Genomic DNA, 27,470 nt, shown 5'->3' on the forward strand with positions numbered 1-27,470 from the left:
CTTCAACATTTTACGTTTCAATAAAATGTGTTTTGAAAAAAGACAATTTAAGGAGATTTTGACTTCCCTTCATATGAAAAAACAAAGATCAAGAACTCGGCTAAGATACCCATGCTTGTTGGTTTTAAGCCAACCTAGAAGCCGAAAAAAAAATCTTTTGGTGAATTAAAAAAAAAATGAAAAAATTACAAAATAAATAGAGATTACAGAAACGGTTTATTTTAATATGGCGCTTGTTACTCCACTGCCGGACTGGGTAAGGTTAGTTTAGGTTAAAGTGGCTCTATGTGATGGCGTAGGACACACTTAGCCAATTTAATGGCCCATTGTGGTACTAAACGAATCTGGAGGCTTTCTTCTAAGCTCAATGAAACCCGTAAAACTTATTATGACTGAGATAATAGAATTCTCCTGGAGATTCGCGGTGAATCGTTTTGGTAGCCAGTTTGCCATTTTTCAATTATTGCTTTCGCCTTCGCCTTCCTCGTTTTGAATTCGACCAATTAACGAATTCGAAGGCGAATCTAAAATGTCACAATGTTTGTTGGCGAGTTGGAATTCGACAGCTTGTTTTGAGGGATTCACAGGCGAAAGAGTGTTTATAATTATTCACTTTTCGATTTCGTGGATTCTTTCTTGATTGTAATTATATAAAAATGTAAGTTAACTCTATTTTAATTTATTTTAGTATACACCATAATTGATTCCGTTTTTAAAATTAAATTTTTTTTATTGAATAAATTTCAGAAACTTTCACAAATCCAATCAAAACAAAACAAGGGGAGAGTACGATAACCTAGGCGACACAGTTTAATGACGGATTTGTATATAACAGTTAAAAACAAGCATGTTTTACTTTGGGAGGGTGGGTCTATCTCAACCCGTTTAGGCAGTAGGGGCAATTTAAAAAAATATATACGTTAAATGGAAAACAATTATTTAATAATATTGGCAGTACTTACAACAAAGTTTTATACATTTTTTTAAAGCCAAAACATTTTTGTCTATTAGCTTGTTTTTAAATCAATTCAAAACTATGCATAGTTTTTGAAAAAAATTGTTTTAAACTCAAAATTTGTGCAAAAAAATTAAAAAACGGATTATAGTGTAATTTTTCAAAACTTTAAGATTATCTCCTACTGTTTTTTTTTAGAATTAATTGCTCTTATTTGTTTTTGATCAAAAACTGAAAAATAGTTGTTGAGAAAATTGAAAATCATATTTTAACCCTTACTTAAGTGTGGCTACATGCCAAATCTTGAATGAAGTATCCTTTTGTGTTGGATCTTCTGGTCTGTACGCCTGTGACATGAGAAGCATTGAAACATAACAAAAGTTTCTGAACACAATATTTAAAACAAAACAACTAGTATAACTAAAATATGATAATTTCTAAAGTTTTAGTTTTGGCTAGACAAAAGCGATATTGTACAAGAAATAATCGTTTAATTTATTGTATAACTTTGTATGTGTTAAATTTTATCGTTAAACAGTTGATAAGCTATTCAAAAAAAGGTATTTCACAACGGCAAATATTATTATATAGACTTTAAATGAAATAAATTATATTCCTAATTTGCCAAATATTGTCAATAGTTTCTTTGAACACCGATTTTGCGAAAAATAAAATGAGCCGTCTAGACGCGTCTGTTAAATACCAAATACCCCTTGCGTGAAAAAATATAAAATGCGTGGAAATCTCCGTTCTACACTTCTTATCTGTCTACCCAATTATCTTATTTTGTTGTCAAACTTTTCATTATTATTATTTATGCTCGCTACCCAATGTACACTCCTAAGACATTAATTTGTTAACCTCTCAAATTAAAACAACAGTTTTGTGTGTATGCAAAGTCATTTCCCAAAGAATATTTTCAGTTTAAAACACTCAAGACATGGCTTTCGACATTTTTTAAAAAGCTCATTCTCTGCATTTTTAAAGATTCAAAGAGATACCAAAGAACAGTTTTCAAATATAGAGCAAAACAAAAGTGTTTTCTTTTACTGGATAGTGGATACTCTTTTGAAATTCCAAATAATATTTACTTTTGAAGAACTAGAGCACCTCAATTTCTCACTTTCTCAGTAGTTTTTCTTCTTTCATCTGAATAAGTTCGGTCTTCACGTAATTTCTTCGCTTTGATATTTCAATATTTTATAAAAATAGACTCACTAAATAATCACTCATGGAAAATAAAAGAATTGAAAAAACAATACCAACAAACCATTAAATCTTCAAAATCAATATGAATTTGAAAAATATACTCATTCAATTGATCGTGTTCATTGGTTTAGAATTGAAGTCAGTCTTTTCGGGTGGAATAAGAATTGGTAATTGTATTTATTTTTTAATTAAAAAATCCATGCAATTAATTTGAGAGATGTCAAGATTGTTATATATTTTCTTAAGCACAGACATGCATTTAAAAATAAACTTAACAGAATTAGAAAATTGAAAATAGATACAAAACATTTTTATTTTGTTTTTCAAATCAAAAAACGAAAAAACATTTTTAAAAAGTGTCTCCTTTCCAAAGGTCTGATATGCGATCGAAATGTTGCAGAAATGCAAACGGTGTTTGAAACGGCGATAGAAGTCGCCAACGCTAATTTAGAAGTACCCCTGTTGTTTACAGAGAGCGAGGTTCCTTTTGGTGATTCGTACGAAGCATACAAAGTAATGTGTGACATGTTAATGGTATGAAACAAAAACAAGAGATTATACATTAAATTTATTAATTATAAACTGTTTCAATATGACTTTGAACTTTACTTTCAGATGGGTGTTGGTGGAATCTTTGGACCTTCGTCAAAGAATTCAGTGCTTCATTTGATGAGCTTCTGTGATGCTAAGGAAATACCATTTATGAGCTCATACATCGATGTCGACTCGAGTAAATCTGTGATGATAAACTTGCATCCACATCCAAGCGATATTGCAAGGGCCATACATGATCTCATTGAGGCTTACGAATGGACTAGTTTGACATTTCTTTATGAGTCAGGTAATAAATTAAGTACCCGTAGTAGTAGCCGTGGCTGGTTCTGCCGTGAATTCTTGTCATGAAAAATGGTTTTTCAATTTAGCCGTTCTGTTTCTATCCCTGATAAGACTCGAACACAGGAACGGCTAAGACTTGTTAGTCACTAAGCTCTTGTTCTCAACGGACTGTGTTTATTAGAGATTTGTTTGTTTCTTACGTTCTCTTAGAACTTAGAAGAAACATTATTTTTATTACTGAATCATTAATGATTAAGATTGATTTTAAGTTTTAATGTCGACTTGATTCTTTTAACAGGTGACTATCTGAATATACTAAATGAATTGATTAGTTTATACGATTCTGGTGGACCATACATTACGGCTCGACGTTATGATTTACAATTGAATTTAAACTACAAAAGTATCCTTCGAAGGGTGAGAAAATCAGATGACAGTTATGTTGTGATAGTTGGTTCAGTAGAAACATTGCCAGAAGTTCTTAGACAAGTAAGTAAAAACATATATTAAGTTATACAATCCACAAATACATTGCAATTAATTGAAATTAAATTAGATTATCAAGCTGAAGTTGTGTGCCAAATTAGAAAAGGAATAATCAGTATTCTATCTCCTCTAGGCGTATCTGACCATTGTGTTTATCAGCACATTTCTGGTGGAAAAACTCTCCAGTTAGAGAAAGAGCTCTAAGAGAACCGTTTGGCAATATGAGAAAGCCAACTGGGACGGTCTCAATAATTATTTCGGGATCTTTGACTATGCTTTCTCGATAGTAACGTCGTTCGAAGCCAGTGCTGATATAATCACAAGATTCAGGGAACAAGAAATTTTATAACGAAAAGGGTTTAAGAAGTTTTAAAGGCCAATGAAGTAAGTTTCCGTTGCTTTAAGGCCAAACTAGCTGAGGAAAATCGTAAAAAGGTCAAGCAAGTCAGGAAGGCCAGCAACGCAATATCTCGAAGACCGAAAGCTTCTTAATGACCGCCAATATGGATTTCGTAGCAATAGGTCCATCGGTGATCTCATGTTTCATCTCACCGAACAGAGCAGCAAATCTTTACATTGTTTTGGAGAAAGTAAGAATATTGCAACTGGTATTTTAAATCATTTGATAGTGTTTGACATCAGGTTCTGTATCGAAAATGCCTGACTTTGGTTTTTATGAATTCCTACTTCATTGAATAAGTAAATACCTTTCGGATCGTTCAAAACAAGAAGTATTGGATGATGGGATAAAATTTGAAAACAACAAAATAAATGGTGGTGTACCCTTGGGCTCTGTTTTTAATGACCTCCTGTCATCGTTTTGCTGAAGATAGTACTCTTAGCTTTTTATATTCGTTCTCAAACTCATATCCCGACTTCTTTAAATTATCTATATATTGCACTTGCATGAGACTGAACATCTCGATATTCTTGGTATGTGTGTCACCAACCATCTCTTGTGAAACGAGCACGTATGCGATGTCGCCAAAAATGCCGCAAGATATTTCGGTTTTTCAAGGCGATCGATGCAAGAAATTTGTCTCTCCTTTTGATCTGCCTGTTCTATCTCTGGGCTGGTACTCTTGGAACTTACTTATAAACCTCTTGGGCAGTATTTAATGTAGAGCAAGTAAATAGATTGGTGGTAATATCATCGTTAGTTCATTTACGTAGCTTGAATATTGTCGTAGAGTTTATTGTCTCACCAAGTTCATGGTCCAGAGGAATAGCTAGTTGCAGTTCTCCCCTTAAACATTCAACCGTAGTACTTGCGCTTCTACGAATGCTCATGAGTTTACCCTCGAGTCCAACTTTGGTCGTACTGTCAAGTACCGACACTCGTTCCTTAGCCGTACTACGCGATTGTGGAATGCCTTACCACACGTTTCCCAATCATTTAAAACTTCAGGAATTCAAAGCCAATGTGCTCCGGTAGCTCTTTTCATACCCATTCTCCCTTTCTACACTGTGTCTCTCCATAATAATAATGAGTGTAGTATTATCCCCTTTAGTGTGCACTTATTATTAATAAAAAATTAATATTTCCTTACAATACAAGGTTAAGATTTGAAAGGACTTGTTGCTTGCTTGAGGAGTGTTTTGTATGCAATAACGTTTATGGTGGTTGAGGTTAGCAGTAAAGTTTTAAGTTTGAAATATATGAAATTTGAAAAACTAACTAGTTGCATAGTTCAAAATGTACTTCCAAAAGACATGCTCTCTGAAACGACCCATTATTTCACCACAGAACAAGTTTAAAATCAAACATTATGCCTATGTATTTACCTTAAACAGGGTTTGTTCTTTTAGTCCTGAAAGCCAAAATAGGTGTAATCTTGAATTGTTTTATTTTTCGAAAAGACTGAAGATATTGTGACAATTAAATTAAACGCTTATTTTTACTCAGATAACATCACTCTAACCTCACTTTAATTATGAAGCATAAACTGCAGATTTAAAATCTTAAACTTCTTAAAGAAACATTTCTTTAACACTCAAGATTGTGTGAATTATTCGAGAAGTAAGTGTTTAATCTCTTCAATTTTGGGAATTATTTTTAAAATTATAAGTGCTGATTTTAATTTTGTTAAAAATTCAAATTCAATACAAAATATAGATTTTTGACCATTTTGACATTAAAATTGCTTACTCGAAGAACAATATTTTCAGGAAATTGGTCTGCTAAAATCAATTTATTTTCTTATGTCTAATGGAAATGCAAAAACAACTAATACAATAATTAAAAAGAAGGATTCCAACCAAAAAACTATATTTCACAGGCACAGCAAGTTGGCATTATAACAGAAGACTATAGCTACATTATTGGAAGCATGGACATGCAAGCTATTGATTTGGAGGAATTCAAGTATAGTGAAGTTAACATCACTACCTTCCGAATGTTTTCTCCACAACAACCAGAAGTCAGAAAATTAATTACAGAACTTGGATATCCCGACGATGATGAGGAGAGAAATAGTAAGGAGTCTTTAAAAAAAAAAACACTCAAAGCTTTAGTAGCTATGTTTTTAAATAAAATTCAATTTCTTTCTCAGTAACATGCCCAATTACTATTGAAATGGCCCTACTCTATGATGCCATACAATTTTATGCTGAAACAACAAAAACAATGCGATTCAAACCAGTTGCGATGAACTGCTCAGATAAGAACAATTATTGGGATAAAGGTTCTTCTATTGGAAATTACTTGCGTTTGGCAAGCTTAAGTTTCTATTTGTATATTGTAATTTGTTATCACAGTGTTTCCCTCTTTAGACCGTTGCACAGGGTCTTACCGGTAACATTTACTTGGAGAATGGTGTCCGTTCGCATTATAACCTAGAACTTGTTGAATTGACATCGACGGGCCTTCAAAAAATTGGGGATTGGGATTCGGATAAGGGTTTAAGTATAAATCGTTTTACCCCAGAGGAACCAATTTTGGAATCAGATTCATTATCTTTGGTTAATAAAAGTTTAATTGTTCTCCTTGCAATGGTAAGAAATACATTTCTATTGGTAGGCGAGCGTTATTACTACTTTTTTTTAGAATGCACCACATGTAACGTTGAAACAATCGACTATGAAACTTTCAGGAAATAATCGCTATGAAGGATTTGGAGTTGAACTTATTCAGCGATTAGCTGAGAAATTGGGCTTTAACTTTACTTTCCATATGCATAAAGATGGCAACTATGGCTCATTTAATTCCACAAGTAATATATCAACAGGAATGGTGCGCGAGATTATGGAAGGGGTGAGTAAAATGTTAGATAATACACTTAATTGAATACTAACCTCTTCTTAATGAGCTGTGAGTATCTTTAGAAGTAATCAAAATCAGTTCACACTGAAATTATGGCTTCTTTTCGAAATTATAAACGCTTTGAATAGTAACCGATCGTCCTATTCCTGGTTGAACCCAACTTACTTACTTAAGGTGGCGCTGCAGTCCAGGGTGGACCTGGGGCTCAACCAACAAGCGTCTACAGCCACCTCGGTCCCTAACTTGCTGTCTCCAGTTTCGCACACCAAGTTGTATGAGGTCTTCTTCCACCTGCATGCGCCACCTGATTCGCGGTCTTCCTATATGCAATGTTCAGGAGATTGATGTTTTTGTAGTTGGCGCAATTCGGAGTGTCTTGAGTATTGGGCAAACTATGCTGAGATTCCACTCATCGAACATCCTTTATTCCGACCATATTTTGCAGATGAGTTGGTGCATGCTGCCTTCCAATTCCAAGTAATAGCATACCGTTTTGTATAATTCGACAACGATGCCCTCAAGTCCAGCAGCTTTGTTGGACTTTAGTTTCGATAGCTATTTTCACTTCATCGAGACCGAGTAGACGGAATTGTTGTTTTGCGTCACCTAGGTATTGTGGTATTTCCTTACGCCGGAATTACTTCCAGATAAGGACTTATCAGTCTCTTGCGTTTGTAACCGTCTAACGCCGCCGTACCTTGGCTACAAGGAGGTAATGGTCCAAGTCAATGTTGGCCCCTCGGAATTGCGTCGATCGCAATGTGATTGTTGTAAAAAGACATAAAATACTGCCGGGTTTCGAATTCAGGACAGCAAAATGTTGGTTGCGTTACATGAAAATAACTTAAATTGACGATTGTTTTAAAGATATCGTATAATATATAATTTTTATCATAGAGAGCAGATCTGGGAATTACTGATTTGACAATAACATCTGAACGCGAAGCTGGTGTTGACTTTACTATTCCGTTTATGAATTTAGGTAATGGTTGAACTATTGGATACAAAAAGAAAAAATAATATCATAAATTATAGGAATTTCAATTTTATATCAAAAACCACGTAAGGCCGATCCAAAATTGTTTTCCTTCATGGACCCGTTTTCAGGAAAGGTATGGCTTTGGCTGGGTATATCGTTTTTTGGCGTATCATTGGCCTTTTTCATTTTGGGTCGAATCGCACCTGGCGAGTGGGACAATCCGTATCCCTGTATTGAGGAACCGGAAGAGTTGGAAAACCAACTGAGTATGGGAAACTCTATTTGGTTTGCAACTGGAGCACTCCTACAACAGGGTAGTGAAATTGCTCCGAAGTAAGATAGAAAACATGTTAATAATAGCTTAAATGTTCATCAACTCATTTTTTTTGCATCTAAGAGCCTTATCAACTAGACTTCTTGCTTCTATTTGGTGGTTTTTCACTCTGATTTTGGTGGCATCTTATACCGCTAATTTAGCAGCGTGTCTTACTTTTGAAAATCCTACAAGTGTTATTGATGATGTTAAAGATTTGGCTGAAAATAAAGGTGGAGTCCAGTATGGAGCTAAGAGCAGTGGTAGTACCAGGACGTTCTTTAAAGTATGACATAATTATAATTTTTAGTTGAATTTGATATAATATTGATGGATTCTTCAATATTTTCCACAGAATTCTGAAGATGAGACTTATATGTTAATGAATAATTACATGAATCAAAATCCATCTTTGTTGACAAGTACAAACGATGAAGGAGTCGAAAGGGTTCTAACCGAAAACTATGCCTTCTTAATGGAATCCACATCAATAGAATACAATGTAGCCCGAATATGTAATCTTACACAAATCGGAGGATTGTTGGATGAAAAAGGCTATGGTATCGCTATGAGAAAAAGTGGGATCTGAATTTTTAAAAACATTTAAATTGTATTTAGTTTGCTGTTGATTTAATTTTCAGATTGGCCTTATCGGGACAAACTTAATAATGCTCTGCTCGAGTTACAAGAATCAGGCGTTTTAGCTAAGATGAAGTCGAAATGGTGGTTTGAACTTGGAACCGGAAGTTGCACTGTAAGATTTATTCAACCTTTAAGGATGTTTTCATTCACAATTTTAATGCAACATTCAAATTATATTCAAGCATACAAGGCCTATAAAATAAGGTCTTCATTAATGCATACATTTCTGTTTATGTTTCAGAAAAAAACGGAACAATCTGAAGCAACTGAAATGGGAATGCCAAACTTAGGAGGTGTTTACTTTGTACTTCTAATTGGAAGTTCTATAGCTGCAGCCTGTGGATTGATTGACTGGCTTTTCTTTGTATTAAGAAAAGCAAGACGCTATAAGGTAAGGCGCATTTAAATACTATTGCAATTAAATTTAGAGGTCTGAGGTTACTTATGAAAAGATTATTACTTATGAATATTTATTCTATATATTTTTCACAGCGTACATTTTTGAACTTCATCAAATGTTTGAACCTTTTCCTTTATTTGTTTGTTTGTTTTACTTTCAGGTTCGCTTTATGGATGCATTAAAGGAAGAGTTTCAAATTGTCATAGATTTTTCCAACAACACCAAAATCGTTTGCAGTACAGGATCTATATATTCGAGAAATTCTTCCCTAACAATTGACTCGAATGAACTCAATACATAAATAAATCAAACAAAATTACTATAATTAACCCGCCTTTAATCACTTTAAACCTTTTAATATTTTTTAACAAAAATTCCCTCCACTGTTACTTAATTTCAGAAATTAAGAATTCTTTTTCATCAAACTGACTACCACCCTCATAATCTGTGCGTACTATCCCAGCCCTAAATATTTTATATGATGTTTAGAAGAGGAAGGTATGGCAACCATTGAAGGAACTGCACATTTCAAGTTTCTTTGTTCAAATTTTTAATATCCGCGCCCATGAATAGTTGTGTTGGTAGGCCAAGTGGGTGAAAAAATGTTAGAAAATGCATTTATTTTTGATGTAACGACCTCAAATTCAATTATTCCACAATAACAAAACTGATGTTAATATCTAATAACATCTTTCGCAGCTATGATGAATGTTATAGGATCTTTTTCCACAAACCTTTAAAATTAAACAAGTTTTCGAAATAACCAAATTTGAAGTCTTAAAAACAGAATCAAAAGAATGTGGTGCACAGCTTGTTCGTCTTTATGTTATGTTCTTTAGTTCGCAAGGTTAACCCTTGGTCTGTAAGTAAATCTATTGAAGCTATTTAAACAATTTTGGTATGAACACAGCCCTAGCTATTTTTCTTAAAGTTTAAGATCAATAATTGAATTACACTGAAATCACTAAAATTCTTTATTTAAAGTGTCCAGCACTTAAAAACGCTCCCCGACGGAGGAATTATCGTTGTTCCTATTTAGTTGACTCAATAAAGCTTTGCCGGTTTATACTTTCTTAAAGTGACGCAACAGTCCTATGTGAACTAGGGCTTTACCCATCAAACTCCTCCATCTAGATCGGTCCCCAGGTATGTCTTCAATTGCGCACTCCAAGTTGGGTCGCTTTCCATTAGATTTGAAGACTTTCCGGGTGTAGCATAGGTTTTTATGCGCTTTAAGTGACCTAGCTATCTCAGTCATTGGACTTTTATCCTTCTGCCTAAGTCTACGTCGCTATACAACTCGTCGTTCCACCCTCTGGTCCACTCACCTTCTATGCATACGGGACCGCAGAACACGAGATGAACTTATATTTATATTTATCGAATTCGTTAAACAAACTAACGTTGGAACTTAAGACTAATATTACATTTATTCTTAGATTAATAGATTTACAATGCCTTAAGCAATTTGCAAAAAAAATCATCGCTTACTTAATATACCAACAAGGACTGTTTTTACCATAGTATGATCTGCTTGATATAAGACGTAAAGGACCTTGCCTTCTAATACTTGAACGGCTATAAATAGTTTAATTGCTCTAAAATTGATGGTGATATGACTGACCCATTGATTAATTTTAAAATAAAGCACAGCTGAATGTACTCTCTGTGTTTAGAAAGCGATGGAAAATTTGAGCCTATGATTGTAGGGCGGAAGTCCGAGCCTATTGCACCATGGGAAGAAACGGATGCAGAAGCGCATGAATCTTCTTTGTACTCCTTCTATTCTGTTTATATGGGCAGAATAAAAGGGAGCCCATATTACGCAGCCATATTCCCATATTGGTCTTACAAATGATATATAAAGAAGTTTAAGAATATAAGGGTCGCGAAAATCATGTGAAACCCGTTTTATGTCTTATTTGCTTTTTTAATAATATATGGTAGGCATAATGATTTGTAAAAGTTAATTTTGATTCAGGAATAATACCTAGGTCAGATAATTGATAATTGAAAGTCTAATTGATAATTGAAAGTCAAAACATTTTCGTTTCATGTAAAACACATTGATTAACATTTTTCATGTTCAGTAAAAGCTTATTTATAAAACACCATTCGCGAAAACTATTTGGATCATCTTGTAGGAGTAAACAGTCGTCAAGTGAGTCAATAAGTTTGAAAATTTTAATGTCATCAGCGTAAATTAAAACAGATGAGTATTTTATAATAGAAGGTAAGTCGTTAACGTACAAAATAAACAGTAAAGTTCCTAAGTGGCTACTTTGTGGTACGCCAGAGTTGGTATAAAAATATGATGATCGCTCATTCATAAAAACTACGCTGCATGATCTATTATAAAGGGTATATTAAAACGCCGTTTTTAGTCTTTTGATAGTTATATTTTTATTGACTCGTAAAGTACATAGGATAGGGTTATGTATGGAATAACACATCGGACAAATGGCCTCCACGGCTTTGCATGCACATGCGCACTTTTTGTTGATATTTTCCATGACCATTCTGCATAAATATGGCTGAATTTCGTTGATGCAGCGTTGAATCTCCTCCTTTAATGTACGGGTGGTTGTGGGCTTCTTGACATAGACTTGTGATTTCAAATATACCCATAAAAAGAAGTCTAATGCTGTTAAATCACACGATCTAGGAGGCCAATTTTGATCACCGAAACGAGAGAGTACACGACCTGGAAATATACATACATACACGTCACGCGTTGTGGATGCATTTGTTTATCGACAATCACATGTTGGTTCTCCGAACCCCAAATGCGGCAATTTTGGCGATTGACAAAGCCATCAAGATGAAAATGTGCTTCATCGCTTAGGATGATTTTGCTCGAAAAATTTTCGAACTGCAGCCGCCAAGCTTTCACTATTTTTGAAATATTCTTTAATAATGAAGACACGTTGTTCTATCGTGTAACACTCCATTTTTAATAACCCTATACTGTTAGCTGTCAAATTGCTTTTTTTCAGGGTAGCCAACACTTCACTGCACAAATGGCGGCAAATTCAAATCTTGCGTTAATTTTGGGACACCCTTTATAAGTACGACGAAACCCAACTAACAAATGTATCGTTAAAGCCTTGGGATTTAAGTTTGGAAGTTAACGTTTTATGGCACAATTTATAAAAGGCCTTACAGAAGTCTGTGAAGACAAAGTCAACTTGTTTCCGTTTTTCAAACGAAACTTTTTTCTCGAAACGATCCAAGGTGCTTTTATCCGCTTTTGTTAAAGTTCATGCTTCTGCACCGTATGGCAGGACGGGAATGATGAGGTTCTTCGTCTTATATAGCGACACTTTGGTCGCTCGAGAGGGCTTACTAACTCAGTTGCTTTTCTAGCAAAACGAAACTGCGGTTTGCAAGACTAATTCTTCGTTTGATCTCAGCGCTGTGTTCGTCGTGAGACGTCTGTGTTGTAGGTGATTTCTGGATGATAGCATGTATTTTTTTTTGCCCTTATCAACCGCAAAAACTATTTTCACCGGCTCTGCCTCGAATATCACAAAAGACCTATTGTGATCGTGTTGAGGTCCTCCGATTATGACAATGTTATCAGCATATGCCAGTAATTGAACGGACTTTTGAAAGATAATGGCTCTACTTTTGATGTGGGACCTCTGCACTATTCTTTATAGGACGATGTTAAAGAACTTGAATGACAGCGAATCACTTAAGGCCATTTTTGAAATCGAAAGGTTCGGTTAAGTTGTTTGCAATCTTTGAAAAGCGATGCCAAAACTAGACATAGATGTTTACAGTTCGTCCATGTCGTCGATTTAATGTTTTTTGGTTTTTCCAGGATCTGCCGTAATGTGAATATTTGACCGATTGGGGACTTTCCTGCTCTTAAACCACACTGATAAGGACCTATCAGGTTGTTGACGATGGGCTTAAGACGTTCACATATTTCGGCAGATAAGATTTTGTAAGTAATGTTAAGTATACTAATTCCTCTATAGTTGGTGCAGTTTAGATGGCCTTCCTTTTTTATATAGGGCATCAGGTTTGCTTCCTTCCGAACCTATCTTACAAATAAGTGAGTGTATACTCCTAACCAAATTATCTTCAACTATTATGTAAAGCTCGGCTTTCAAGCCATCTACTCTATCAACTCTGTTAGACTTCAGCTGAGATATGGCGTGTAAGTAGGGAAGTCGGATTGTTGGCTTTCGTCGTCTATATTGAATGGATCATCCTGCTCAACAGCAGAATTCAGTCCTTCATCGCCTATATACGGTCTGCAGAAGTGGTTCAAGTTTCTGGTATCTAATTAACCAGCTCTAAAAATATTAACTTCCTATTAAGCCAACTTTAATGGAAAGTTGACTGGAAAGTTAGTCAAGAAAAATCTCTTTAACTATTAAGTCAAGCCCACTTCTATCAAAATGACAGTTGATAATGTTTTTTCATTCAACTGAAGGCTGAACTTTATTCCTCTATGATTTGTTTATTTTCTGCACAACGTCATGTAATGCTTTTTGTAAAATGGCTCCTTGTCAATTTGGAAAAGAAAAGAGGCTGGGATGCGACCCACGCTGATAACTTTCCATCCCGTCTGTTTGAAGCCAATATTTCAAATTTTTGAAAAGATATTTGAGTCGAAAATCAATTTTTACCAACTTTTATACATTTTTTTTTAGGTTTTATTTTTTTTTTTAAACTGTCAATTCGATTTTTCTCAAAATTTGTCTTAATGTTGAAAACAATATTGCTTGTAAGATAAAATAAGTTTGAAAAATAAATTTCATGTTGTTGAAAAGATATTTGAATCGATATTCAATTTTTACCAACTTTGAGTAATGTTTTTCTTAGATTTTTATTTTTTATAAAAAAAATGTCAATTCGATTTTTCTTAAAATTTTATCAGATGTCAAAAACTTTATTCTTCGTTGCACAAAATTGTTTTGGAGATGAAATCATATTTGAGTCGTAAAATTTTGGAGGTGACACATTTTTTTTCAGTTTTTTTGATTTATAAAAAAACCGTTAAATGGATTTTTTTTCTTCAAAAAATATACTTATTTGATATCACGTTACAATGTATTATATTTCGTTCGTAAGAAATTTAGGGTTAACCAAAATGTTCACCTTTTTTTCAAACTTCTATGGTAAATAAAAACCACCCACGCAATTTTCTTGAGAGCCCTTTCTGCATCTTCCTACCTTATTATCTGTATAACAAAATTTATTTTAAATCGATATCTCTTCTGGTTCTTGAGCTATGGACGACGACAAAACGTCGCGAACGTACGGACGTACACGTACACACACACGCACATTTTTCTAAAAATCTTTTATTTCGACTCTAGGGACCTTGAAAAGTCGAGAAATGTCAAAATTTTCAATTTGACAAATCGGACCCTTTAAAGAGGGCTTACTCTAGTTCGAATCGCTTCGCATGTAATACTCATGTATCCAGTGTTCTTCCTTTTAATTGTTCGAATATTCATAAAAATTGTTATTTTTCTCCGATCATTCTAATATGAATGCTTTGTCTACCATCCAATCAACAAAAGCATCCGAAATTCAAAGTTGAACGTGATGCATTTGATCCAAAAAATATTAACTACGTCTCTCTTCTGAAGGAAAACTTAAATATGTTATGCAAATAGTAAACACAAGAATTAACTGTAATAATTTTATAAATTCATATTTGGGGGGATTACAATAAACATTAAAAATAATACGCATAAAAAGTATAATAAAAAGAAATAGAAAAACAGAACATAACGCAACAAAATAGAAAAATTATTGATTCTTTCCAATCCCGGTTAATTCTTTTAAGCTGTTAATCAAGTATTTGTTATATTCTTTGTAGTTGATCGGAGTTGCAGCAACTGCGGTTAATTTATTTCTTGGTGTATCCTAAATAAAAAGGAAATAGTTTCAAAATCTAGGCATAGATTAACCAAAAGACCACTTACACCATAAGTTTCAACTTTAGATCTCAGTTTGAATACAAATTCATGGAAATTAATTGATGAAAATATCTGTTCAGCTTCCTGTGGATCATTTTCTAGAGCTTCGCCAATTTCTTGAGATGTTTTACCCAACAACTGTTCGCCCAAATCACTGAAACATGTCACCCAGCGGCTTGATGTCCAATCGCCAATTTCCATCTTCAAATAAATAATTTTACATGAGAAACAAAGTTGATGATTTTTATTTGAAACACTCACATTGACCAAAAGTCTGTATTTGAAGTTGGGGAACATAGCGTTACACTTTTCACAACGATAATGACCGTTGTTCTCATCAATTACTTTCTTATTACAATCCGGCTGCGGACATGCTTTGTAGGTCGAATTTGCGCTTCGAATCAATCTTACAACAGCTTTGCACTGGAAGTAGTCTGGCTTTTCTCCAGTACCAAGATTTTTGGTCCGTGCTTCATAGAATGATATCCAATCGGTGTTGTACGAACCACCACCAGTTCTAAAAGTGTTAAGTTCATAGTAGTAAAATTGATTTGAGTTGTTTAAGTTTTGAAGTACCTAGTAGAGACACTGTTGGAAATGTTGGCACCGCCACCATTATCAAACCATCCACGAAGTCTGTGTCCCTCTGGAATGTCTGGATTTATTTTCATAACCGAACCGGCTCCCATGCTTAAACTTTTTCCACCACCGAATTCGGAAACGCGGGCTCCTTTGATTAAAATAACGTGTTGCGATCCGCTTTCGAATTTTTCTGCTTCATCACCCCATAGCGTCAATTGTACCTATGTTAAAATAAATAAGAAAAAAGTTATACAATAACTACCTTTTAGTTACCGCATAGATTAATAGATATAATAGCCAGCCATTAAACGTTTTGGCCAGCGACCTATAGTAGCCCGTACTGCTTGTAATAATATTTTGTTCACTGTTTCCATGAAGTCCTGTTAGAAGTTTTTAGACACGCTCTCCAATTTTGACCACAAAAACCAATATTAGAACTTAAAATATGGACTTCCAGAAAGCCAATTTTTCTTCCTACGTCCCCTTTTAAAAATTCATGGAAACGCTGATAAATTTCACCTTACGACATATCTTGAAGAAAGAAAGATTCTTAATGATCTGCAGGGGTGCCAGCACGTAACTTGATACAATCGAGGATTGTCGATCGTCGATCAACTCAAAACAAATTATTTTTTACACCACGTAATTTGAGACCAGTTCCATTGTGCCTTTAAAATTGAAATTATTTCATTCTAGTTTCAATTTCAATTTTTTTTCGAAATGTTTTTCTTTGATTCGGAGAGTGAAAGTGAAGGCGAAGAAGAGATAATAGCAACCCATTCGAATTAAGTGAAAATGAGTAAATATTCAACAACAAAAGAATGATCATGTTTGACATTTGTAAAACAATTTTTTTTTAGCTTTGTGCAGCAGTTTAGAGTCAACAAGGAATGTTTTCACACGATACTCGGCTCGTTAGAATTTGCATTTGGTGTTGAAGGGTATTGGACTGGTTCAAATCTGAAATCCAGAAAATAAACGCTGGTGTGCCCCATAGCTTCGTTTTGTCTCCGAATCTCTTCCTTATTTTTGTAAATGATCTTTTGTCTGAAACTTCTAACCTACTTAATTAGACAGTTAGTTTTTAGATTATTAACCTTGTTCTTCCGATGTAGACTACCAGTTTATGATAAGCATTGAATGCGGAGACTGAACTGCTTTCAGTTCTAGGAAACATATTCAAAATCGCCAAAAATGCTGTTGTGTTTAAGTTTTACCCCTTTTGATCTGGCTATAATTTACCAAGTTTTTATTTACCCAAAACGTGTTTATGATTCTCAAATTTAGGCTGGTGTCCCAAAAAAACAATTGAGTCTTTTGGATAGAATTTGAAAAAGAAAGAGCTTTGAAAATGATAGGTGATCGTTCTATTACTAAGATATTTGCTTCTTTTGAACACCACCGTAAGGTATAATGCCTATCATTCTTTTATCGATATTTAAACCCACAATGCTCCAATGGAATAGACAGTTCTAGGAATGCTCATCAGTTTATCTTTGAGCCCGATTTCGTGTATACTGTGATTCTCCTGGGATTCTTTTTTAGCCGAACTACACGAAAGTTGAACGTTTTACCAGGCTCAATATTTCCCACTCAGATATTCAAAGCTAATTTGCATCTCTTTTTTCCTCCCTTCCTAAATGCTCGCATTGTGTTTAATCGTTATAAAGTCATTCATAACCCTTTAAGTGCGCGCTCGATATAAAAATAAAACCCTTTACTAAACCTTCTACCACATCTCTATGGTAAAAGATAGCAACCGTGTTCACACTTTGGAGTGAGACTTTTAATCAAGTCATTACAGAAGCGTAGTGATGGTTACTTTTGACCCCTGAGTTTGATATAATGATGGTCGCATAAAGGTATCGTTTTTTTTTATTGATACAAATTTGTAACGGTACAAATCTTTTATAGCATGCCACAGTAAAGCCCTTTGATTCATTTCAAAATAACTTTTTTAGATTCGAGGTAGTGATGTTATATAATTGAAACTTAATGGATCCAGTATCTTAAAAAAAGTAACAAAACTGCATTTTTTACTATTGAAATATAAACCATTTACAGTACACCATTTAACAATGCAGTCAATATCAGTTTGAATTTTACTGGCATCTAATGGAGATCTTACACAGCTTAAGATCATCGGCATATAAGAGACACTTAGCATAAGAAATATAATTTGGCAAATCATTAATAAAAAGAATAAAAAGGAGAGGCCCAAGACGGCTGCCTTGAGGAACACCTGAAAACTTTATTATTTTATTTGATAAATCTGCACCAATTTTAACATATCGACTACGCCCAACCAAAAAACTTTTAATCCAGTCAAGAAGAGGAAAGTGAAACCATAGCAGTTCAAGTTTTTTCAAAAGAATATTGCGTTGCACACGATCAAATGCCTTTAAAAAATCGCTGTAAATAACGTCGACATGGAAGCAATTTTTTAAACAACCAAGACAATAATTTGTAAATATTGATAAATTGGTTGCTGTTGATGCTGAAAAATATGATTTCGAACTAAATTATAGAGTTTATTTTTAACAATTGCTTTAAATACTTTAGGAATTAACTGAAGTTTAGCAATAGGTCTATAATTTTCCACAGATTCCTTAGATCCAGATTCATGCGGAGGAGTAATCAGAAAATGTTTCCAAGTATCTACAAATATACCTTGTCGCAGACTTGTTGAAAATATAACACAGCAAGCCTGCTAAATTGTAGTTACAAACATTTCGAAAGAAGTGGATTAATATTATTTGTTGCAGCGGAGACAACACATCATCTAAAGATAAACAAAGGCTACCAGTATTTATATTATAATTGAAATTATTAAAATCTTGATCATAATTTATTCCCAAGTCAGCAAAATTTGATTGGAAAAATAAGGCAAAATTATTACAAATATCACTTAAGTTTTCTGAAAAGGTCCCAGTGTAATTTACACTAGATGGAATCCCTATTGTTTTTTATTTAGTATTCAGAAATGACCAAAAAATTTAGAATTACTGAAATTACTATTAATTAAAATTAATCTGATGAATACATGAAATTCTCTGGACAATATCTTCCGAATTGTTTTTAATAGTGGTCGTTCCTGTACTGCTTTTGTAAGCTTACAAATGGGGGCAGTACGCTGGCAACTAATTTTAGTTCTGTCATCTATTCTTCGAGACATATTTAAATGGCGGGGAACCTGAATCCTAAACCTGAAACCCAAACATTATTTTCCAGTGGTTATGGTTAGATTGTGGCTGTTCGCGATAAAAGGACACACTTAAGCCAGTATAATGGCCCATTGTGATACAACATGAATATTGGGGCTAACTTCTAAGCTCAATAAAACCAGTTTGAGTCCCTTACGAAACGTGAGAGGCTGATTATGTTTAAATGATTTATATTGTAATAGAAGAATTCTTCTAGGTAATTCTTGCGTTTCTGAACTAGAGCAGGGCATGTAAAGCGAAGGTGGAGAACTGTTTCCTCCTCTTTCTCATCGATACACCTTCTGCAAAAAGGTGGATGTTATTCCACCTGATGTTCGGCTTCTTACCAGTAGTTTACTTGTAGCGATTAGTATGCCAGACAAACGTGTTAGAACGGGTTGAACTGTACCATTTCTGACGAGTTCATCTGCCTGACAAATTTCTGGAATGTCTCTATGGCCCGGACCCAGCAGAGGTGAATATTAAACTATTGTGACATCTCCATTAGAGATGATCGACAATTATAGAGTATGTCGAGACTATATGAGAAAATACTGATTTCAGATGTTTTTGTTTTCTTTAAGCCAGGACAAGTCTTTTTTTATCGCCAAAAGTTGCGACTGGAACACGCTACAATGATTGGGAGGCGGAATGAGAGACTTAACAGTTGTTCAGGGAGCATACCTCTACCAACCTATTCATTTGTTTTTTATCCATCTGTATAAAAGTGGACTGACTCATCTTCCAAGAATGCCGTTTCCTCCCAGAAAGATATGGAAGTATAGGAATCTGGAAATTAACTTAAGAATTACGGAGTGTCCAATGGTTTTGTTAACCCACTGCGATGAAGCTTTGAAGCGATATTCAAAAGTTCAGGTATAAAAAGAATTACTCATATGGAATCAGAGACTAATGGTGTAGTGTTCCAAAGCTTTTCGGTCAAGTTATAAGAAAAGAGGGTTTTACGCGCAACAAAAAATCGCCTATTTAAACTTAATTACAACTTACCGCAGCATTGCTTAAATCCACAAGAGTTAGTTCTCGCTTCTTGAATTCCTTGTTTGCCCTTGAAGTAAACGTTTGTAGTTCACCAACATCTCGACAAATACCAATAGTATCTAAAGTGTTAATTTTCAAGTTAAAATTCGTGTTCTTGGAAAATCATGTTGCTTCTATAAATATTTACCAACGGCAGCTTTCGGTTCTATACTAGCAATCTGTGAAATAGGAACCAAATTATATTGAACTTGTGGAATGCCATCACTTTCGTCTTCGCAAGGCTGAACCAATGTTTCGCCAGTAAAAGTCATCTCATAGTCATTTTTAAGTGTAGAATATTGCTTATTTGCAGGTTTCAATTGACACTTTGAGAAATAATAGACTTTGTCGACTTCAAGCATATCGTAATATCTATCGCATTGTTCCTTGAATGCAGTAGCACGAATTTCTCCAGACTCATCCAATAAATCCATACTGAAGAGTTTTCCTTCACCTTTAGCATTGTTCCAGGTACGAATGCCAGATTTCGCTGTAACTCGAGCTTTGATAACCCATTTATTTTGGTATGGCGTTAAACTTGATATAGGAGCAGTCGTCGAAGGATTAATTGATTGATTCATTGAAGTGTTATTATTATAGTTGATTGTGTTGCTTGTTGAACTGCTGTATGAGTTGCCATTGGTTGTTTTTGATCCGTATGTTGATTCCTTTTCTAATTTTGGTGCCACAGCGGGGGCGGATGCTGCGGCAGGTTTGCTTGCTTCGCCTGTGAATTGAACGGGATTTCCAATCTTCTTACCGACTTCGGCTCCGTGATTCATAACAGTTAATTCCAGAATAATAAGAACTCGTCTGTCGAAAACAAAAATTGAAAATACCTGTGTTTTAATTTTTTTTTAAAAGGCTTTTTAATTTTAAGGCAGTTTGAGGAAAAATGTTAAGAAAAAAATTTATTTTCGTGATTTAGTATTTTGAAGTTTGCCGCGTTGATTTGAAGTGTGGAGTGATTCAGCAGCTATTGTTTTTTGTTTTTAAAACTGGTTGATAGGCGTTAAATTTTTTGGTTTTCAATTTAAAAAACAATTTCAAATTTAAGATGACAGCAATTCACTAAACCGAAAAATAAAAGATTTTCAAAATTCACTAAATCACTAAACTGAAAAATACCAATTTGATCGAATTTACAGTACAAGGGCAGGTTATATCTTTTAATATTGCTAATCTTCGAAATAAAACCTTATTGTGTACTTTTTTAAATAGCTGAATAAGAAATGTTTGTTTTAAATCACATCTTAGTTATTTGAAACCTTTTTTTAACAACTAATAACCCCAAATAGTATAAAATATGAACAATTCTTTTTAGGATTCAAACTTGAATCAATTCCTGCGACTTGAAATCAAGAACAACGGGCATAAGAAATGCGTAAAAAGTTATTTTAATCAGCTTTGTCAGCATTGTCAGGGCCTTTTTTTAAAAGGTCATTATGGAAGGGTCTTTGTTAACCTTGTTACTGCGGTGTGTGTACATCAACTTTCAACATTGAAGAAGCGACTTCGAAAAATTGATTGCAGTTTTTGATGAAACAGATTTGAATAATTTTATATTAGTAGGCGATTTAAATTCAATGATCGACACCAAAATAAGTACAAATTTCCAGCTCAGGATTGAAAATCTTGTTCTACAATCAGAACTTCAAAGGATTATTGTTTTGATCGAAGTTGGAAGATTTTGGGGCATTCAGACTAGATCAATAAATATCACACGCATTGCTTTTATCAACTTCGGTAAAGATTTCTGTTGCAATTACAGAATTTGTATTCACATACAGTGGAAATGAAGAAAATAATCAGTCTAGTAGGAGTATTTACATGCAACTTGCTTTTACGGTAAGATAAACGTACTGAAAAACCTTGAAGTGTACTGAAACCAAAAATCTACGTTTTTCAAGAGACACAACCGTGAATCAAATGAAAACTTAAAAGTCTTATACATACTGACATCAAAACATCTATGTTAATATCGTAAGTCATGTAAAATTAGTTAGGGCAACATGCGAAAACTCCTGAACATTTAAGCAAATTTTCGCAATATTTTAATAGTTATAAGTTGTCTCAAATGCTGCAATTAAAACATTTACAAAAAAAATTAAAAAATCGGTTTTTAAACTAAACGATTTTTAGGTGATTGAAGGTTCGACTTTTAACGAGAAAACCCGACTAAATGACGTACTAAGACATTTACCGATGGAGGCATTTGACATTTACACCATACTCTTCAATAATGCACTGAATATTGCATATTATCCAGTGCATTGAGAGACCGCTGTGCTTCATCCTCTCCCGAAAAAGGGAATGACAATTCCAACCCGTCAAATCTGCGGTCGATAAGTCTTCTTCCGAGCATCAGCAAAGTTTTCGAAAAGATCATCAATAGGGCTCTGGCTAAGTGGGCTGTGGATAACAAAATAATTCCGGACAAACAGTTCGGGTTCAAGGCAGGTCATGACTCAATTCAAGCTGCGTCTAAACTTGTTTTTGATATCCAATGGAATAAATCAAAACGACAATGCACAGGTCCTGTTCTGGTTGATTTGGAAAAGACCTTTAACACCGTATGGTAAGACGGTCTTTACCTAATGCTGAGCAGGCTTGGCGAAAGCAAACCATTGTTGCATATACTTTATGGTATGCTTAACGGTAGAAAGTTTGTTGTCAAAAGTGGCAATGTAACTTCTACCACAACACTTAATTAAAAATGGTCTTCAACAGGGAGCGGTGAATTCGCCAATTCTCATCAGTTTTTACACCAGCGATCTGATAGGTAGTCTTACAAAGGCAATTGCGTATGCCGACGATCTATTTGCCTACAGAATGCCCCGAAAGGTTGAGGTTATTAGAATTCTCTTGCAGCGTGATTTTCACTAAATTCATTCTGTTTCGGACTCCGTTGGGTAATGCCACGATACGTGCAAGAATTGGCGCAAGATGGTCTTCACGGGCAGCGATTAGCGAGCAAAAATGTAGTAAAGTACCTCGGTATATAATTAGATCATATAGATTTATATTTCGACAGACCAGGGCCAGAGGAGCCTTTGCTCTGACGAAACAGCTGTTTTGCAGCAGTCGGCTTGACTCCAGAGTGAAGGTAATTAGCTACATGGCTCTTATACGGCCGATGATCGTTTATGGTTGTCCTGCATGGTTCAACGTTGCCCCTTCCCAGATGGAGAAGTTTCGAGTGTTCGAGCGGCAGTGTTTACGACGTTGTACCGGTTTATATCGAAGAGCCACATCTTCTTAAGTGAATTACTATTTCAACGAGGTCCTATACAACGGGGCTCGAATCAACAGAATTGACAATTTCGTGATAAAACTCGTTCGAAGTCACATTGCAAGAGCTATGTCTCCGACCAACAATTTACTTTTGGGGGCGTTCTATCTGAACGACGAGTATTTTGAGAATGCAAGCTTGAGCGGATTATTCCACCAGAGACATTCCTCTTTTTAGGTAGATGCAGTCTGATACAGGATACATTGGCAGTTCCGCTATTCTATCACATCAGACAACTAACCGTGGATATGCGACTCCTGTACAATCGGGACATCATGGCACAAGGCGGAAGAGCTCCTTCGGTTCAGTAGGGCTTTGTCCGAACGGGATCGAACTGATAAGGTGAAGCAGGAGAACCAGTTTTGGTGGCTTCAATCGGCACTTCATAGTGGGTAGTCGGGATGGGGTTTACGCCTTACATACTTGTTTTATAGTTTTACGGTTTAGTTTTAAGTAGAATAGGCATGGTGTCAAAAAAAAATTATATCATAAATAGTTATTCGCGATTTGAGAGATTTCAGACCCAGAACATTACGTCGAGCTTGAGAATCTGGACAAAAATTCATCAGCATACTCAAGTAATGATCTAACTAATGAGTTATAGAGAGATATAAGTGTATTGGATCCGAAAAGTCAGTTGAGGTTCTTTTAATGAAACCAATCAAGAAAAACGAAAACTCATAAGTTGAAAGTTTCTAAGAAATAGAGAAGTATTTCTTGACATTAAGTTTAAGACAGTTAACCCAACACCAGTTTGATAAATGATCGAGGTCTATTTGGAGAAAGCAATCATAAATGGAATTCACTTTTAAAAATAATTTAAATTCATCAGCATAAATGAGACATTTACTGAATTTTCAAATATCATCGATAAAGATTATAAATAAAAGTGGACCAAGATGTCTATCCTTGGGAACTCCCGAGGTACATTTAATAGATCTCGAGGTCTGATTGTCAAGTTTTATTTTTGTACCCTATCAGTTAAAAAAGATTAAATCCATTGAAGGAGATTAGAGTGAATCCAAAAGTTATGAAGCTTACGAATCATTATGTTGTGGCATACAGAATCAAATGCCTTACTTAAACCCGTGTAGATAGCGTCTACTTGATTTTGACTTTCTATACAATTAATAACGAAAGATGAAAAACATGCGAGATTATTGATAGTTGATCTACCCGATATAAACCCATGCTAGGCATCACTTACATGTTCCTTTACGAAAAAATCCAGTTTAGTCTTTACTAAATGCCTCTGTAATTTTCAACATTATTTTTTGAACTAGACCTATAAATTGGGATCAGAAAAGAAGATTTCCATTCGTCCAAAAATATTCCGGACGATAACGATGAGTTGAATATAATTTGCAATGGAAAGCATACAGAAGTAGAGAATTTTTTTAAGGCAAGAGCAGGAATGCCATCAACACCAGGAATGTGATTGAGTTTAAGATTCTGAAGACCATTTAATACTTCAGATAATTCTAAGAGTATGGAGCCAATATCTATTTTAGGGCTAATATCTGAAAGAAAATCCAAGTTTCCTTGTGAAGTTGAGTAAACTGATTCAAAAAATTGAGCAAAAAGATCAAGTTTTTTTAGTACAAATAAGTTAAATGCTGTATTTAAGATACCCGTGAAATGGTTAAGCATATTCTTCAAGTTTAGGTTCAATGAAGTTTGATTTTAAGAAGTTAAATGATTTTGGATTGTTACAGTTAAATTTTAAATATTTATTTCAATATATAATTCCTTATGAATTCTATACAAAATCAAAGAAATATTAAGACTCCATCAATAGCATTTTATTTTCCCTTTTCAAGAAAGAGAACTCCAACGATATAGCCAACTAGCGGAGTCTATCTTTTATGGAACTTATGTAAAAGCTTTTCACGACTGTGCTTTTAAATCGACTTAAGAAATCAAATTTTGACGGGACATGCGTATCTATTATAAAATCAAACTGTATAAAATCAAAGTAGGTATGATTTTTGGACTTCCAAAAGCCTTCTTTTCAACACTCGAACTCTCGCTCGAAAAACGATTTGGTGTTCAATTTCTGAGTAGATGACATTGCACACAAGAACTGGTGCAAGACTCATTGAAAGACATTTGACGAAGTAGTCAAATACAGCTCTTCAATCAAGCTGTTCAGTAAACGCAAGTACATCAGCTTGTTTTACACAAGAAGCAAATAGGCTGCAAACAGGTGCTAACCTAAAACACTCTCAACAATTCCCTAAAAAATGCATAGAAAATTCTCAGCTAATTTCGGATGAGATTAAAAAGTGGAAGGACCATTTTTCTTCGTTATTAAAATATGTTTTTTCGTCAGCTTCTTGAAACCGATATCTTTGGAATTACCTAAATAAAAAAATGGGATTCGATCCCGAGACTATCGTTCTGAATATAAACTTCTTTATCCTTCTTTATAGCTTTGATACGGAGAGCTGCCTTTAAAACGAACAGGAATCTATTAACTCTATTATAGTTGGGAAACCTAGAAACACGTGAAGATGAAAACTCGATGAAGATTTTACGAGACTGTGGAATAGCTGAATGTAAGTAGAACGCATCGCCAAAACCCGTACAAGAGTTCGCAGATGCCCTCTGTCCCGATAGTTAGCACACACAAACTGTAGATTTTGTTTTATTATTGTCACGTAGTTTGATAATGTCATAAGTTTGATAATTTTTATTTTTTAAATTCAGCTGTCATTTAAATAAGACGAACCATGAACAAAGAAACCCCCAAAACCCGAAGCAGGAAACGTTAAAATCTATATGTACATATATTTTCGACAGTCATTCTTTTAGTGAAATACAAAATATTAAAGGGTTTTTTTGGAAGCACCAAATTGTGCGATAAAAAATACTTACTTATCAACTTTATCCGATTTATTTACCATGGAAGTAATGTAGCGGTCAACGCGAATTATAGTGTACTCCACAAGGTTCCCCTCCTTGTATAAATCATTCAACTGTGTGGCTAACATAGCGAAACTATTCAAGTATTTGCCATCGGATACGAGAAGACGATAACGTTCATTTTCACCTCCAGATATCTTTTTGGTTCCTAAAATCTGAAGGACCGGCTTTTCACAATCACCGCCAGTCATAATCATCTGACGAAATACAAGAAGTTAACAATTAAGACAATTTTGCAAATTAAATGTAGTCTTTTTATTACCTCCATGCATCCTGTTGTTAAGTCTGTTATTGCAGGCATATTTAGATAAAAGTCTTTTTCGTATAACTAACAAACAATTTAGATTTTCCTAAAAACAAAGACAACAATTTCTGTTATTTCACAAGACTAGATTTGCAAAACGCGTCTTGCTTTCCTCTTTATTGGGAATGGGAATTAAGAGCGTTTGAATTTTTTTGTTATTTCTGAGCGCGAAATTTTTGACAGCAAGTCATTGGTGTACGTCTGGATGTGAAGAGAGGAACTAAGAACATGTTTTTCAAAAGGCAGCGTTTGAGATTGCTGTTTGCATAATGCTTATATTCGTTTATAGATGTCAGTAGCAAAAACCACGAAAAATGGGAGCTCATTTTATCGTTTCATTCTGTTATGAATTTTGTTTTGTTCATTCTGTTATGAATTTTGGTTGAGATAAATAATAATTTAAAGTCAATATCTCTCTTTGTTCTCATAATACTATAGTCAATTATTTTTTTTTTTTTTAAGTTGTAAGTTGATTTTTTCTAAAAAAATACCATCAACATTTTGCATATGATGAAACAAATACACTTCGTATTCTTCTAAGAACAATATCTTATGTACAAAAATTTTACTAATTTTTGCTTATTAATTATTTTGTAGATTTTAGTTTTTATGAAAAAAGTAATTACTGTTTTTTTTTACAAACATATAAGATTAAATAAGTTTTAAACCGATGTTTTTAATTTTTGAAAAGATATTTGATTAGAAAATCAATTTTCACCAAGTTTCATTAATGTTTTTATTATTTGAAAGAAAACCGTCAATTCGATTTTTCTTAAAATTTTACCAGATGTTAAAAACGTTATTCTTCGTTACATACATTTATTTTGGAGATACAAAATTCAAGGTGACCATTTTTTTCAGAGTCCTTCCTGCTACCTTGTGTACTATTATCTGAATAATAAAACTTATTTGAAGTCGATATCTTCACTGGTTCTTGAGATATGGACAAAGAAACATCTCAAACACTCTATTTTGACTCTAAGGACCGTGAAATGTTGAGAAATATCAAAATTTTCAATTTGACAAATCGAAGCGATTACAATAACTTCCTATTGGACAGTCTTTCGTTATGTACTTAAAAAATATTTTATTTGTAGA

The 27,470-nt window shown here is 34.3% G+C and overlaps 2 protein-coding genes across 2 annotated transcripts; one reads left to right on the forward strand and one right to left on the reverse strand.

The window, feature by feature from the left end:
* Window positions 1–2,081: 2,081 nt before the first annotated feature.
* LOC129942561 (glutamate receptor ionotropic, kainate 2-like) lies at window positions 2,082–9,412 on the forward strand. The gene is made up of 15 exons (XM_056051556.1): window positions 2,082–2,331; window positions 2,538–2,698; window positions 2,780–3,005; window positions 3,300–3,490; window positions 5,767–5,962; window positions 6,040–6,200; window positions 6,260–6,481; window positions 6,534–6,740; window positions 7,647–7,731; window positions 7,785–8,061; window positions 8,126–8,327; window positions 8,397–8,619; window positions 8,683–8,795; window positions 8,925–9,074; window positions 9,244–9,412. The coding sequence occupies exons 1-15, from the start codon at window positions 2,247–2,249 to the stop codon at window positions 9,382–9,384; spliced, it is 2,640 nt and encodes an 879-aa protein (XP_055907531.1). The 5' UTR covers window positions 2,082–2,246; the 3' UTR covers window positions 9,385–9,412.
* Window positions 9,413–14,734: 5,322 nt separating this feature from the next.
* Window positions 14,735–26,526, reverse strand: LOC129941733 (replication protein A 70 kDa DNA-binding subunit). Its single transcript, XM_056050438.1, has 8 exons — window positions 26,331–26,526; window positions 26,021–26,265; window positions 20,000–20,664; window positions 19,822–19,931; window positions 15,605–15,831; window positions 15,290–15,545; window positions 15,035–15,229; window positions 14,735–14,975 (listed from the first exon to the last, which is right to left on the reverse strand). The coding sequence occupies exons 1-8, from the start codon at window positions 26,367–26,369 to the stop codon at window positions 14,859–14,861; spliced, it is 1,854 nt and encodes a 617-aa protein (XP_055906413.1). The 5' UTR covers window positions 26,370–26,526; the 3' UTR covers window positions 14,735–14,858.
* Between the last annotated feature and the right edge of the window lie 944 nt (window positions 26,527–27,470).

Source organism: Eupeodes corollae, chromosome 1 (genome assembly GCF_945859685.1).
Source record: "Eupeodes corollae chromosome 1, idEupCoro1.1, whole genome shotgun sequence".
NCBI lineage: Eukaryota > Metazoa > Arthropoda > Insecta > Diptera > Syrphidae > Eupeodes > Eupeodes corollae.

Excerpts from the sequence above, each read along its gene's own strand:
- LOC129942561 (XM_056051556.1), top strand. The coding sequence starts at position 2,247 with ATGAATTTGAAAAATATACTCATTCAATTGATCGTGTTCATTGGTTTA. Across the intron at positions 5,963-6,039 it reads CGATGATGAGGAGAGAAATA|TAACATGCCCAATTACTATT; the intron begins GTAAGGAGTCTT and ends TTTCTTTCTCAG. Across the intron at positions 6,482-6,533 it reads TAATTGTTCTCCTTGCAATG|AATGCACCACATGTAACGTT; the intron begins GTAAGAAATACA and ends ACTTTTTTTTAG.
- LOC129941733 (XM_056050438.1), bottom strand. The coding sequence starts at position 26,369 with ATGCCTGCAATAACAGACTTAACAACAGGATGCATGGAG. Across the intron at positions 26,266-26,330 it reads TAACAACAGGATGCATGGAG|ATGATTATGACTGGCGGTGA; the intron begins GTAATAAAAAGA and ends GTATTTCGTCAG. Across the intron at positions 15,832-19,821 it reads TGGATTTAAGCAATGCTGCG|GTACAATTGACGCTATGGGG; the intron begins GTAAGTTGTAAT and ends ATTTTAACATAG.